At 37.1% G+C, this 16,842-nt stretch overlaps 1 protein-coding gene across 7 annotated transcripts in view; it reads right to left on the reverse strand.

Annotated features, from left to right (window-relative positions):
• Positions 1 to 16,842, reverse strand: part of LOC106876309 (putative FERM domain-containing protein FRMD8P1) — a 118,261-nt gene that overhangs the window by 56,388 nt on the left and 45,031 nt on the right. For all 7 annotated transcript variants that reach the window (XR_001410227.2, XM_014924807.2, XM_014924804.2 and 4 more), the window contains exon 2: positions 15,627 to 15,723. Coding sequence is in view for 5 of the 7 variants with exons in the window: in XM_014924807.2 (XP_014780293.1) it covers positions 15,627 to 15,723 (97 nt within the window). In the remaining 2 variants the exon portion in view is untranslated. The remainder of the gene's footprint in view (positions 1 to 15,626; positions 15,724 to 16,842) is intronic.

Genomic DNA, 16,842 nt, shown 5'->3' on the forward strand with positions numbered 1-16,842 from the left:
GTTTGTCACAAGAGTGATACATGGACAGGTTGCAAAAGAATGTAGGAGTTTATACACTAAAATCAGGGTGAATAGGAGTGCCACCAAGAGTTGATCCAGGAACCTTACAGATTCTGAATTAACCTAACTACCAATGAATAAAGTGCCTTCTCTCGGTTATCAGCTCAAAGCTCAGAGACTCTGGTTAAAGATCATAGGTACAGCTTTTTCTCCCATGACCCAGCGAGAGAGAGAGAGAGAGAGAGATACTAAATCAACCTTAGTATGAAGCTGGTACTTATTTTGTAGTCCCACTTCCTGACCTCCAGGAAGGCTGAAAACTTGAAGTTAACTTTAGTAGGATTTGAACAGAAGACATAAAAATTCATACAATAACCACAGCAAGTCATTTTGTCCAGGGCTCCAATCGTAACAATAATGATTTCTACAATGGACCCAAAGCCACAAATTAAGAGGGGTAGGGGAATGATCAGTTTAATCAATCTCCAGTAATTAATCAGTAGTTATTTTCGTAAACCCTTCCCTGGTGCCCCACCACATGGAAGGGTCAAAATGTGAAGTCAACCTTGGTGGTGGCTGTGTGGTAAGTAGCTTGCTTACCAACCACATGGCTCTGGGTTCAGTCCCACTGTGTGGCACCTTGGGCAAGTGTTTTCTATTGTCGCCTCAGGCCGACCAAAGCCTTGTGAGTGGATTTGGTAGATGGAAACTGAAAGAAACCTGTTGTATATATGTATATATATGTGTGTGTATATGTTTGTATGTCTGTGTTTGCCCCACCAACATCGCTTGACAACTGATGCTGGTGTGTTTACATCCCCGTCACTTAGTGGTTCAGCAAAAGAGACCGATAGAATAAGTACTAGGCTTACAAAGAATAAGTCCTGGGGTCGATTTGCTCGACTAAAGGCGGTGCTCCAGCATGGCCGCAGTCAAATGACTGAAACAAGTAAAAGAGTAAGTATTAATTAGAAAAGAGATGTAACAAATACCACAAGGTAATTTGTCCAAATGCTTCACCATTTCTGTTATTCACTTTTATGCTGCATTTAAATTAAAATCATGTTGTTATAAACACAGGCATGGGCCAACCAAAGCCTTATGAGTGGACTTGACAGACAGAAACAAAGAAAAGCCTCTGTGTGTGTGTGTGTGTGTGTGTATGGAGGGAAGGGGGTTGTTTGTGCCTCTTAGTCTAGACATCATATGATAATTGTAAAAGAGAGTCACCATTATACAATGTCATTCATTTTCAATCTTTTGTGAAAACGTATCTAGTCATGGAGAAGTATTAAGTTTTCCTGGAAACAGGTGAGGGCTGGCAAGAGAAAAGGGCATACAACTAAAAAAATCTGCCTCAACAAATTCCATCTGATCCATGCAAGCATGGAATGGTAGTTGTTAAAATGATGACGCTGTTTAGCTCCTAGTCAGGGCTGAGCAAATAAACCTTCGATCAAAACCAGCCCACTCTCAGCTTTCTTAATTTTCTTTAAAAGCTATGATTACATGATCTAAAATATCGTTGCATTAATAAGAAGGTAGAATGTGAGTCGGAGAGAAATTTAGTGGTCATTTCTAAGTAGATTGAGTAACAACATAGAAACTTCCGAGTTGGCTTCTAAAAGAAGAAAAGAAAAAAGATACTTTAAAAAAAAAAAAAAAGATTATTTTAACAGTGATATTAGTTTAAAACAATGTCATACCTCCTACTACAATTGCTCTCTCTGATAATGATAGTGGGAGTGATTTTGTAAGTGAGAACAATTAAGGGAGGTTGCTCATGTGAATTGATTGGCAGTCCGACATATCTATTAAGGAGAAAAGGAGTGTGACACAGCAACAGGAACACAACATACACATACAAACGTGAATATAGATAGGCACATATATAATGGAGTAGAACAACAGGCATGCTTATGTGTGTGTGTATAGTAGTATATTTATATTTATATATACAAATATAAGACAAAAGCATATATAAATATATAAATATACATTAGAATTAAAAATGTACTCACATATGAGGTGGGTCACACACACACACACACACACACACACACACCACATAATTTTATAGTTTCAACAGCTCAGAATGTATGATATAACCATATAGGGGCATAGCTGTCACTGTTGTTCCATCCATTGTTCTGTAGGTCGTTTTTAATAAATGAAAGAATTTTACCACCATTGCCCTCCTGCATTTTTTACTATGATATAGGTCCATCAGGAATCATAGACAACAGAATGTCAAAGTTTTGTTAAAATATTTCTACATCCACTTCACACAGATCTTTGCCTCTTCAGCAGAATTTGTAGACATCTCCATTCTCTGCTGCCAACTGATACTGTCTACTAACATCAGCTCAGCAACAGAGAAACCACTGGATGAGAGAAATGGTTAACACACTCCCTCAACAGAAGACTGGTGCCAGGTTGCCTCAAAGCAATAATGGCTGTGTGTCATTAAACTGAACCCATAGCCAGTTCTGGGTTGGTGTAGGTCTTTTAACCCTAAGCTCATTACATGTTATATGCAAACCTAAGCTTAGAAATATGTTAGAGGGTTAATTGCAAAATGCTAGACATTTTTCAGCATTATACTGCAAATTGTTTTCTGCAGTCCATTAGTATATTACAATGAGGCCTTTCTGGAGGTCTTTCATATCATTGGGATTTTTGATTGCTTTTGATATTTTCATATTGTCAGTATAGCTAATGAGAGTGGCTGTTGCTGTAACTGAGAGCATGTCAAATAGAGACACTACAAACAGTAGTGGTCTCAAGACGGTTTCCAAAGAGAGTCCACTTTGAAACATTATGTCCCTTCAAAGAGCACCACAGAATGTAACAGTCTCTTAAAAAGACACGCAGCCACTCTCAGCTCCTAGTTTTCCAATTATGCCAAGTTCACGTAATCTGTGATAAACCATTCCATAAGCAAATTTATTAAAGATCTTTATAAAATTCTGATAAACGACATTCACATTTTAATAGTTAGACAACAACAACAACAACAATAATAATAATAATAATAATAATAATAATAATAATAATAATAATCTCTGCTATTATAGGCACAAGGCCTGAAATTTTGTGGGACTAGTCTATCACATTGAGCTCAAAACTTGAATGGTACTTGTTTCACCCACTCTGAAAAGATGGAAAGCAAAGTCAACCTTGGTGGAATTTGATCTCAGAACGTAAAGCCAGAAAAAAGGCCGCAAAGCATTTTGTCTGATGTGCTAACAATTCTGTCAGCTCACTACCTCAATAATAATAGAGTGTGTGTGTGTGTGTGTGTGTGTGTGCGTGCGTGCGTGTGTAAGAGAGAGAGAGAGAGTATTATCATTTGTGGAAAGATATTCTGAGAGACCTTTCACAACAGGCTGTTGTCTACTCCCACAGAATTAACCATAGCAAGTAAGATCCTGATCTCTGAGAATAATAATAATAATAATAATAATAATAATCATCATCATCATCGTTTAATGTCCGCTTTCCATGCTAGCATGGGTTGGACGATTTGACTGAGAACTGGTGAAACCGGATGGCAACACCAGACTCCAATCTGATTTGGCAGAGTTTCTACAGCTGGATGCCCTTCCTAACACCAACCACTCAGAGAGTGTAGTGGGTGCTTTTACGTGCCACCGGCACAAAGGCCAGTCAGACGGTACTGGCAACGGCCACGCTCAAAATGGTGTATTTTATGTGCCACCCGTACAAGAGCCAGTCCAGGGGCACTGGCAACGATCTCGCTCAATAATAATAATAATAATAATAATAATAATAATAATAATGATGATAATAATAATAATAATCCTCATCATCATTCTAATGTCCATTTTTCTATGCTTTCATGGGTCAGATGAAATTTACAAAGACAAATTTTCCACTGCCTGAATTCTTCCAGTTGCCAACCACACCTGTTTCCAAGCCAGGTAATATTTTGTCAAAGTTGAATATGTTTTTACAGTAGTTTGGAAGTGAAGGATACTGTTTGTATGATGGTGATATTCATTCTGTATTTATTGCATGATGTAAGACAAGGACATGCACGCACGCACACGCTTCTTTCAGTTTCTGTTTCACAAATCGACTCACAAAGATTTGATTAAACCAGGGCTACAGTAGAAGACACTTACCCAAGGTGTCACACAGTAGAACTCAACTCAAAATATATAGTGGGAAAGCATGCTTCTTAACCACACAACCATGCTTGCAATAATACACAGTCATAATGATGCAGAAGCTGTGGGTAGCAACTTCTTAAATGGAAACCCTGCTGAGTGTTGGTTAGCAATTCATTTTCTTCTGCAAACATGATTATTTTCTCTTTGCATGTTTGTTCCACGAGTTTTAGCAATTAAGCATCCTTCTCTCCTAAAACATTTAGCAAAGGGAATAAACTGACCTCACTGTTCCAGAAGAAAAGACAAGAATGTTCACATGTCGATCCAAGCAAGATTCATATAGGATTACTCAACAACAACAACAACAACACAATCATATGACTTTCTGTAACTTACTGTAAAACTCAAGACTGCTACCTGTAATTTTACACCACACAAAAGCCTGTTAAATTAGCATTTGCCTCTTTTAAACTATTTATTATCACTTTTTAATTTTTTTTTTTAATTTAAAAACAATATTTCAAATTTTTTTTACCTTTAAAATAACTACATGAAATACCAAATGAAAGGGTGTGTGTTTCCATACGAACATTGACTTGGGGTTTTGCAAACCTATATTTACTAACACTGAGCAATCATTATTCATTCATTACCTCTCTCTCTCTCTCACACACACACACACACCAATAAGTTCAATCTCCCCATTACAATATCTATCCCTCTCTTAAACTCCCCAGACACACATTGACACAGTAGAAACGGAATGACTACTTAGGTATGGTGTTGTGCCACCAGCTCATTGGGTTTCATTTCAAATCATCATTAGGAATTTCATTAAAGAGTATTAAGGGGTAGTATTATATATTCTACTTGTCTCAGTTCACCAAGCTGGTGAGCAACAAGTACTAAATATTTAGGAATGTTAAGGTGAAGAAATGACAAAATTGTTAGAGCTTCAGACAAAATGTCTTGCAATATTTGTTCCACTTCATTGCATTCCAAGTTCAAATCATACTGTGGTCAACTTTACCTTTCATCCTTCCAGTCACTACATACAATATCCATCCAGAGCATCAGAGAATGCTTGCAGTACTTGTTCTAGCTCTATGCATTCTGAGTTCAAATCACACTAAGATACACTTTCCCTCCCATCCTTCCAGTGTCAATAAATAAATACCAGTCCAAACAGAATTATCACAGCATTTGACAAAATACTTCCTGATATTTGTGTGCTTTTTATGTTTTAAGTGTTCAGGCAGGTTTAACAATATCATCTGCGTTTAGCGCAGTGTTTCTCATGGAAAGCGCATGGTTTAGTGATTAGGGAATTTGGCTGATGATGATAAGGTTGTCAGTTCAATTCCTGATAGCATGTTGTGCCCTTGTGGAGGCACAATGGCCCAGTGGTTAGGGCAGCGGACTCGCGGTCATAGGATCGCGGTTTCAATTTCCAGACCGGGTGTTGTGAGTGTTTATTGAGCGAAAACACCTAAAGCTCCACGAAGCTCCGGCAGGGGATGGTGGCGAACCCTGCTGTACTCTTTCACCACAACTTTCTCTCACTCTTACTTCCTGTTGTGCCTGTAATTCAAAGGGTCAGCCTTGTCACACTGTGTCACGCTGAATATCCCCGAGAATTACGTTAAGGGTACACATGTCTGTGGAGTGCTCAGCTACTTGCATGTTAATTTCACGAGCAGGCTGTTCTGTTGATCGGATCAACTGGAACCCTCGACATTGTAAGTGACTGAGTACCAGCAACAGTTGTGCCCTTGAGCAAAATACTTTATTCCACGTTGCTCCAGTCCACTCCACTAGCAAAAATAAGTTGTACCTGTAATTCAAAAGGGCCAGCTTTGTCACATTCTGTGTCACACTGAATCTGCCTGAGAACTATGTTAAGGGTATGCATGTCTGTAGAGACCTCTGCCACTTTTACATTAATTTCATGAGTCGGCTGTTCTGGTGATCAGATCAACTGGAATACTTGTCGTTATAACTGACAGAGAGTCAAGCCATTTCTCAATGTAAGGATTGTAAAGGAGGTGGACAAATTATCATGTTGAATAAAACTGAAATATTTTAAAGTTTTTAAACATGTCCACCACCATGTTAAATAAAGAAGAATTTATGCAGATGTATTTATAGAGGTTAGGGTGTCAAAAAATTTCACCAGTATTTTTTTTGTGGGTTGAAGGGCTGCTGGTGTTTGTCAGCCTGAGAATCACATTTCTAGTAGACATGATGAAGTTAAAACAATTCTTAAAAGAAGTCAACAGGAAACTAACTTCGCATTTTCTCCATTAAAATTCACTGATAAGCACACAGTACTTCTCAAGGAGTCACAAGAGGCCATTTGATGACTTGATGGCATGAGGAAGATCTTGGAATGCTATTTGTGGCATATTGGAATCCTGATCCAGAAATAATTAATCATACATCCACTGAATGTGACCATAAGGCTAGAACTAAACAAAAAGCTGTTAAGAGCATTTTCATACTACCTTTTATATCAAACATGCATTCAGATATCGTTTTACATACATTCAAACACCTTTACCAACACTGCTACCACCACCATCAACAAACCACACAGTCACTAAACAATGACTCAAGTAAGGTTTATCAAGAATGCATGCAACACTACTACTACCTCCACCACCACCACCAACATCAACAACACAAACACAATAATAGAGAACTACATTTAATGTATACAAAGAAATAACCATATAGAGTAATATATAATGGCCATTATGGTTTAAGCCAATCCTTCCTGAACCTCCCAATCTATTCACAACAAATTGCAAATAACTATGAAAAATGTAAATAGGAATAATTTGTTTACACAGATAACTAAAGGAAACTATTTAAAACAGAAGACCAATCACTCATGCAAGGGACACAATCCATTGTTACAATAACCCTTTTGTTGCCGTATTTATTTTGAGATGCTCTGTGTTTCTTTCAATTTATTTTGAATATGATGAAGAATTTAGTAAAATAACTTAGTTATCATTAAGCTAGTGTCAGGAACACAAATTGTGACTAAGATTTGGTGGAATATTTTAATTCAGAACTTTTGAAAACAAGACATTTGTACTACAGAGCTAGAGGTTAACAAAGAATAAATCTAAACATTTTGCAGTGACATTACTAAGAGCACTAAACCCACATTTGTAGTTTTTATGGAACTAAAAGATTTTACCATCAGTTACAGCATCCATGTAATAATAATTCAGGAAATATTCTTACTATTAGAAAACAGGCACCCACCATTCCAAATATGTTCAAATCAAATTAGACAGGTCCTTTTATCATACATAAGAGCAATGACATTTATAAACAAATAAGGGGAAAAATACTAGAAATGCTGGCTTTTAAAATAAAACTAGGAACAAAAATAGCACACACACACACACACACACACACACACAAGCAAAGATGTGGCCTAGACATACACATAGCTATGTAGTTAAGAAATTCACTTCCCAACCACAAAGTTTCACATTCAGTTCTACTGTGCATTACATTGGGTTATAGGTCTGAGTCAACAAAGGCCTTGTGAGTAAATTTGGTAGATGGAAACTGAAAGAAGCTTGTACATACACACAATTTGTGTATGTGTGTGTGTGTACATGTGTATGTATGTGTGTACTTGTATTTGTATGTGTGTGTACATGTGCATGTATGTGTATGTACGTGTATGTGCATATATATGCATGTATCTATGTGTATGTATGTATATATGTGTGCATATGTATGTATGTATGGGTATGTGTGTGTGTGTGTGTGTGTGTGTGTAGAGGAATAAAGAGGACAGTGGAAAGAGTGCAGTATGTCCAGAATGTCCACTGCACTTTGTACAATTTGTTTGTTCATACTGGAATGTACAGTATAGTCCTTAGCTAGACAAAGATAAGCTATGACTGGAAAGATTGATCAGTGAGCCACACCACATCGTTTGGCTAATTACCTATGTGTCCAAGGCTGACCTGGGTCTACACAACAACATCAGACTTACAGAGGGGCCAACAAGGCAGCTTCAATGTAATTGCTCATCCCACTGTCTTTAAAGAAGAAGGACATATTTGACAATATACTCCTAAATGTTTACAAATGGAATAGTCAAAGCTGGAATGCCTTTGATTGTAGGTCAGATACACACAAGATGGGCTTCTCTCAGTTTCCAACTACCAAATCCAAAAATTCACTCTAAAGGCTTTAGTTGACCCAGGGCTATAGCAGAAGACACTTGCCCAAGATGTCATGCAGCAAGACTGAACCAAGACCAAATGGTGGAGAAGCAAGTTTCTTATCCCTGCAGCCATACCTGGCCACCTCATGAAAAACAGAACCTCCATAGATTTTATAAGGACGCAAACATAAGGCAATTGGTGAACCCACATTTTTTGAAAGACACTTCTAAAAAAAAACGAAAATCTCAATTCACGTATTAAGCATCCTTGTGTTTATTTACAATGAAAAATAGTTGTTTACCATCATCCGTTCTGAACTGAATCTAAACTAGGTATTTATGACAGAACATTTTGTTGAGAAACAACTAGTAACCGTTCCAATAAATTGCTTCACTCAACTCAAGGAATTTTGTACAAAGAGAATAGTCAGCTGACGTTCATCAACATATATTCCACTGCCTCTATTTCATCTGCCAACACCATCACTGCCAAACAACAACAACAACTGCAGCAGCAGCAGCAGCTGTTGCCAACACTGATAAACAACCTGTAACACCAACAACCAGATCTGGAAAAAACAAAGGTTATGTGATGAACTTTATTAGGTTAGAGCTATTTCTGCTATAGGATGTGGTGGACTCTTAGTTGAGTACCTGGGCAACATCCTAAAAGTTCATCAGAGCCTTGAATATGAAATGCACTTTATTTTGGAAAATTACAGTTTCAGAACATACAGGCGCAGGAGTGGCTGTGTGGTAAGTGGCTTGCTTACCAACCACATGGTTCCGGGTTCAGTCCCACTGCGTGGCACCTTGGGCAAGTGTCTTCTACTATAGCCTCGGGCCGACCAAAGCCTTGTGAGTGGATTTGGTAGATGGAAACTGAAAGAAGCCTGTCGTATATATGTATATATATATGCATGTGTTTGTGTGTCTGTGTTTGTCCCCCCAACATCGCTTGACAACCGATGGTGGTGTGTTTACGTCCCCGTAACTTAGCGGTTCGGCAAAAGAGACCGATAGAATAAGTACTAGGCTTCCAAAGAATAAGTCCTGAGGTCAATTTGCTCGACTAAAGGCGGTGCTCCAGCATGGCCGCAGTCAAATGACTGAAACAAGTAAAAGAGTAAAAGAGAAAAGAGAGGTGTTAAGAGTGAGAAATTTAATGTTGATTCCTATGGAAAGGTCTCAACTAAGAGTTCACAACATCTTTTAACAGAAACAACTGTAAGCTAATGAAGTTAATTACATAACCTTTGATTTTACCAGTGTCATCTCTTTGTTTGTGTTACCACTCTGTACTCATCTAACATTGTTTTCTGGACCATACGTATATTGAGTTCTACACCAGGTTATTAGTCTTGCTATGCCTAAGCAAAATATTAATATATATATATATATATATATATATATAGTTATGGTATATGTACAGTTATGGTAGCAGAGTACAGTATAAAGCTTATCCACCCTCAGAATTATCCAATACTATCCGGTAGCATTATTATTTACTTCCAAGTTTACGTTTGGGCATTTGTCATGTGTAAATATAAAACTGAAGAAATTGGAGTCAACAAGAAAGAGTACAGTTGGACAGTTAGTTTTTAGTCATTACAATTGCTTCCACACAACGTAGTTCTCCAAAAATACAGGCATTTGATTATGCAACTATGTTTGCATAATGAGATCTAGTTGTGCTTCCTCATGTGATATTTAAATGTTGTCTCCGTTAGTTTAAAATCTTCGACTTCAAGGCTTTCCCGTCCATCTGTCTTGGTTTGAATTTACTAGTAGCTGGTAGATGTTTGCTGCCAGAGTGCGTTGACAGACTGCTATAACCACTCATAGCAAACAACATGAATCCACCAGCTACTACTTAATTCAAACCAAGACGGACAGATGGGATGACCTTGAAGTCGAAGATATTAAAGTAACAGAGACAACACTTAAATATTACCCGAGGAAACAACTAGATCTCATTAAGCAAACAAACAGTTACATAACCAAGTAACTGTATTTTTGGAGAACTATATTGAGTGAAAACTATTGTAGTGAATAAAAAATAACTGTCTAATCATATTCCTTCTTGTTGATTCCAATTTCTCCAAATATATATATATATATATATATATATATATATATAATAATACAAATAATATGTGAGTATATGCATATATACGTACATGCCTACATCTACATGTGTATATAGATGCATATCTGGGTACAGGAAGTCACAAAAAAAATGTGGACAAAATGAAAAACAGAACATAAACAGAGTACAGAAAACAAACAGGCCACATAGAGAATATTTCCTTCATCAGCTGCCCCTATTCTAAACTAAGCGTTTCGAAGAGTTAGGGCATGTAGTGAAGGCATTTGACTTAGTGGTTAGGGTATTCGGCTCAAGAACATGAAGATGTGAGTTTGGTTCCTGGCAGCACATTGTGTCCTTGAGCAAGACACTTTATTTTACATTGTAACACTATTGGATGACACTGAATGTTGGCTGAAATTAAAGCCAAATTGTGAACAAACAAGCTCATATGTAAATAAAAGAGCAAAGTCTTTTGTTCTGTGAAATGTGTCATCAAAATCTTAAGTAATTTTTCCAGTCGTATGTGTTCTCAATTATAAATAGATGTTCTAAAAATACTTAGAAAAATCTATGTTGATGTGTACACACACACAAACTCCTCCACTGCCTATTCAGAAATAAAAATAAAAATACAAAAAAAAAATAAAAAAGTAAGAACTAAACGACAAAGTCAAAATTTTACCTAAATTGTAAAATTGATGAAAATAAATAAGATTGTTCCCTGCCCTACATTGTTTGAAGGTTTCAAAATTCGAAAGTAACTCTAGATGAAATGCTAAATATAATATCCACTTTAAAAATCATCTTCTTGCTATTCTTTCCCACAAAACACACACACACACACAACCTCCTTCTTAGAAGTTATACATTGGATTGCTAAGAAAAGCCTCTTCCTCTTACCACACAAAGAAATTGATATCGCATAAATTTTCAGGATAACAACAACAACAACAACACTAAAAGGCGACAACAATGATGACAATCATCATCATAATCACCACCATCATTATCAGTTTTGTCATTATTATTATCATCGTTAACATCATTATTATTATTTTCGTTATTAAGATAATCAGAAATTGATAGCATGGAACATAACACAGAGGAAACTATTAAAATGAAGTTCCGTTATCAATAGAGAAAAAAAAAAGAAGAAAAAATGAAAAGAAAAATAAAAGCAATAATTAGATGACTTTGTGTCAAGAATTATTTCGTTGTGTAATTTACACTCAAGTAAATTTCATTAACGAGGTCATTTTTGCTAGAATACTAATTACCAAGTTTAACATGATTTAAAAGGAAATTTAAGGAAGGCATCTGAAGAAATGAGTAAAACAAAAATAAAGCAAAAATAAAAGTGGGAGAGAGAGAGAGAGAGAGAGAGAGAGAGAGAGAGAGAGAGAGAGAGAGAGAGAAATTGTTTCCAATTTGATTGATTCCTTGATTCTTTATAATAGAATTAGTTCCAGCTGCAACAAGTTTGTGATTCGTTGAAACAGAAGCCAACCAGCTGTTGTGAATTAATGATATCATTACTTCACAATGGAACTTTGTTGACTCGGTAACACTGACACTAACAGTTAACGAATTTGCAAGAGAAAATTAATTTTCAGAATCAGGTTTAAACGCATCAAATTCAGTGTAACACAGAACGAGGCTCAAGTACACATTTTGATGCTTACCTCCAGATAAACCTTGACAGGTAAAGTGGCAAGGTGACAGAATTGTTAGCAGATTGGGCAAATTGCTTAGTGACATTTCTTCCAGCTCTTTATGTTCTGAGTTCAATCCCACAAAAGTCAGCCTTGCTTTTCATTCCTTCGGAGTGAATAAAATAAGACCAAGATCTCTGGTGCTTTGCTGTCTTCAAGAAGACCCGTACTCTGCAGTAGAAGTGTTAAGACTGGTCCCTCTAGGGTAAAGCACTTGTGGTGCCATATAAAAGCACACATGCAGTGCCGTGTAAAAGCACCTGTGCAACACCACATAAAAGCATCCATGTGGTGCTATGTAAAGGCACCCAGCACATTCTGTAAAGTGGTTGGCATTAGGAAGGGCATCCAGCCATAGAAACCATGCCAAATCGGAGTGAAGTCTAGTGCAGCTCCCCGGCTTGCTGGCTCTGGTCAAACCGTCCAACCCATGCCAGCATGGACAATGGAAGTTAAATGATGATAACAATGATGATGATAACAATGATGATGATAAGTTAAGTACTGGGATTGATGGAGCCTACTTGCCCACTCCTCTCAAAATTGCTGACCTTAAATCATGCAATGGACTGACATCCCATTCTAGGGGAACATTGTGCTCTCTGTTATTTATATGCCACAAAACCAGGTAAGTGGACTGATGAGCCATAAAACTTAAGAAAAATAAACCTGATCAAAGACATTCCAGCCCTGACCATCTCAACATTCTTCTTTTTGTTGTTTTCAGGTCTTGTACATGGACAACTACATTATCCAACATGTCCTGTTTTTGTCTAATCCATTAGCATTCAGATTATTTTGTCAAATGTAATGTTTATTTATTCACATTGTTTTGAATTAACCATGGCTTATCTCACAGTTTTGTGATTTCAATGATATGATTGTTTACTTTAAGAATGGCATTACAAATAGTCTGGATCTGGTTAGTTTGAACATAAAACAAGTTGAAAAGTTTGGCCAGATATGGCCAGTTTAAATGCTAAAAAGTTAAGACAGTAAGTTGTGCAATTAGAAGTAGATTTGGTTGCTGTTTCTAGCAAGTCATGGAACCATACAAATGTTCTGTCATTGACCTATAGGGCTGAAGTATAATCAAAGTTGTAACATCTATTTTGTTTCAATAACAAACACTATGCTGTATCACGTTTTGAAAACTGGAATTTTGGGGCAGGATTTTCCTCCACAGAATGTAACACACAATGACATCACAAATGTTATATTTTGTTCATTCAATATGCATCATTTTATGGCTTTTTTCCATGTGAGCATGGGTTAAATGGATACATATTAATGAGGTATTGATTTTACAGCTGAATGCATTTCCTGTCATTAAACTATTTTTCAAGTATGTTTTTATTTCAGTCAACTTTGAAAGCATACAGCCACTGCTTGATTTGTTGACAGAAATGTCAACAAATATCAATATCTGTAGCTCAGCTCAAAGTAGAATGTACACATTCACACAGAATCCCTCTCTGTCTATCTCTCTCACACACGCACACCAAAGATAATTCAGATGTAATCTTCTTGTCTGTTTTTTCAGATACTATATTTAGGACAACATAATCCAGTGTGCCCTTCCTTACCTTAAGATAAGGTGCACAATGAGGGAGGTTTGTCTGCTATTTTTAGATGGTCGCACAACCACGTGCAGTCTTCCTTGGTTGCTTAATTTACCACTGAGTGGTGTGATTCTGAGGTGAAATGCTTACATAAAGACTGGAATGTGTCACTCTGTGACACAATGTATCATAGTGTTTATAGTACTTTAGTTGACTGGTTCTTAACCTGGGTGATAACACCCCACCGGGGGACATTGTAAGCTGAAGTGGAGGCAATAAATGTCAAAAGGATATTATGAAAGTTCTGAGTGTTTAGAAAGGTTCTGATTTTTATTAGAGATAAAATAATTAAACCAGATAATATACTTCATTTTAAAGACATTTCCAAAAAGGTCTTTGTTGAGATATGAATATGAGCTGGACATTGTGTTATCAGTGAGTAGAAACGTGACTGATGATCAATCATCATGATTATTTAACATCCACATGTTCATACTTGCATGAGTGAGATGGAATTTGTTGAAGTAAATTTTCTATGTCCAGATGCCTTTCCTGCCACCAACCCTCATCTATTTCCAAGAAAGGTAACATTTCCCATGGTCAGGCATGTTTTCCCATGAAAACTGGAAATGCACATCATCACTTGTATAATGGTCCTGTCAGGACAACAGTACACAAGCATACACACATTAAACACATACGATGACCTTCTTTCAATTTCCATCTATCAAATCCATTCATAATGGTTAGATTGGTCTGGAGCTGTTGCAGAAAACATTTACCCAAGGCGTATATTTATTTTCACACCCACTTTTACAACCACTTTCAATGCTAGCATAGATTTGATAGATTTGATAGGTTGCCATGATTTTATTCAAACCTTATTTAGAGTTACCACTCTCAAAGACAGATTGAAGGATTATGTCTTGCTCAAAATAGTCCATTTTTTGGCATGGCTTCTATGCCAGGATGTCTTTGGCTCACACTTTTAAGGCTGTGAACCAAATACTATAGATACAAAGCTGTGCACCTTCTTGTGACCCACAAGACTAAAAATTATCACTTTCTTATTTTCAATGCAATATGACCAAGAGGAAGGACAGAAGAGACAGTCAGAGAGGAGAGCAAGTGTGCAATATAGGAAGCAAATAGAGAGTGTATTGAATAGGAGAGAGTGAGATTAGTGAAAGAGAGGTGAGAGTACCAGAGAACATGATGAGAAAAACAATGCGATGGTACTGTGAATAGGAATGAGCCTGTCTTAGACAGTGATAGGAAAAATAGTGAGATGGCATGAAAGAACAGATGGGAGCTTAAGTGGTCACACAGCCTGCAAGAAATAACAGCCAAATGTGTCTTGAATTACACGCTATCATCTTAGAAAAGAGAGGCACATTGGATAGTGTAGTCTTGCATGCATTGTCCCTGAGAGAGAGAGAGAGAGAGAGAAGATAGTCATGGCTGGATTACATTTGATCATTGGTCTGCTTGATCAGGGTTAAACTAGAGTTAAACAACATTTACTTCATTCTGTTTCCTTTCCCCGTAATCAACAATATGGTACCCACAAGAGCCTTAATTATACACCAGTGGTCTGGTGTCCTTGAGGACTTCTGTAAAAGCAACATCATAGCTCTTGACATCATTGAGGACTTTAGCTATGAGAATCTCTAAGCTAAATTACCAATCTAAAGCTTTTATTTATCTCTCAGATCAGAATAAGTTTAATGTTAGACTGCTCTATACTAATGATGAACTCTGACTAACCAATGTTGTATCAACTTTAGTGTACCTTTTCTTTCCTAACAGTAATCACCTCAAGATTACTGCTCATAATCAGATACTCCTAAGCACAGATGTATGTGCTATTATTGTGCCTTGTTCAAGTTTAGTACAAAATAAAACTCAAATAATAAAATTACATACTTGATAAAGTTATCCGCTCTCTACTACTTTCCACGCTTTCACCAACCAGCAGTGTAGTCTCTTCTTTCACATCTTCATTAGGTTCCTTTGGATTAGTCTAGAAAAGATACAAAAACAAAGTAAGAAAGAAAAGCCATCAGATAACAAAATCAATATGCTGAAAATCACTATTATTGATAGGCCTAAAAAGAAAAGAATAAATGCCAAGAATTTACAGTGACTTTATGGACCATATCATATTAGCATGGTAGTATATAGAAGGCAGTATGGCTGTCCAGTTAAAATGTTTCCTTTCCGACCACATACTTCCAGGTATGATAGTACAACATGGTACTTTGGGCAAATATCTTCTACTACAGCCCTGGAATGGACTAACCTTACCATTTCAGTGAAATTTAGCAGACAGAAGGTGCAAAAGTATGATGGATGGATAGCTAGATAATCGTCATCATCGTATTACCATCTGTTTCTCCATGTTTCCAGGAGTCAAATGGAATTTGTTGAGGCAGATTTTCTATGACTGAATGCCCTTCCTGCTATCAACCTTCACCTGTTTCCGAGTAAGGTAATATTTTTTCCTCGAGACAGACATGTTTTCACTGAACACTGTAAATGAACAACATTACTTTTTTGACAACGACACACCTATTTACAATCATAACAAAGTTAAACAGACAAACACAAACACCCATCTACTCACCCAGATATATATTTTTTATCTTTTACTTGTTTCAGTCATTTGAATGTGGCCATGCTGTGGCACCACTTGAAGGATTTTAGCCAAACAAATCAACCCCAGGAGTCATTTTGTTTTTTAAAGCCTAGTACCTATCTTATTAGACTTTTTGCTGAGCTGCTAAGTTACAAGAATGTAGACACACCAACACTGTTTGACGAGTGGTAAAGAGGAATAGAGACACACACACACACCATCGTATCATCATCATCGTTTAACGTCCGCTTTCCATGCTAGTATGGGTTGGACGATTTGACTGAGGACTGGTGCAACCGGATGGCTACACCAGGCTCCAATCTAATATGGCAGAGTTTCTACAGCTGGATGCCCTTCCTAACGCCAACCACTCAGATACACACACAAGCTTCTTTCAGTTTCTGTCTACCAAATCCACTCACAAGGTTTTGGTTAGCCCAAGGCTATAGTATAAGATATCGACGACTGTATCGGTGCCACCTCTCTCTCCCGCGAACATCTTGA

The sequence above is a fragment of the Octopus bimaculoides genome, chromosome 4, assembly GCF_001194135.2.
Source record: "Octopus bimaculoides isolate UCB-OBI-ISO-001 chromosome 4, ASM119413v2, whole genome shotgun sequence".
NCBI classification, from domain to species: Eukaryota; Metazoa; Mollusca; class Cephalopoda; order Octopoda; family Octopodidae; genus Octopus; species Octopus bimaculoides.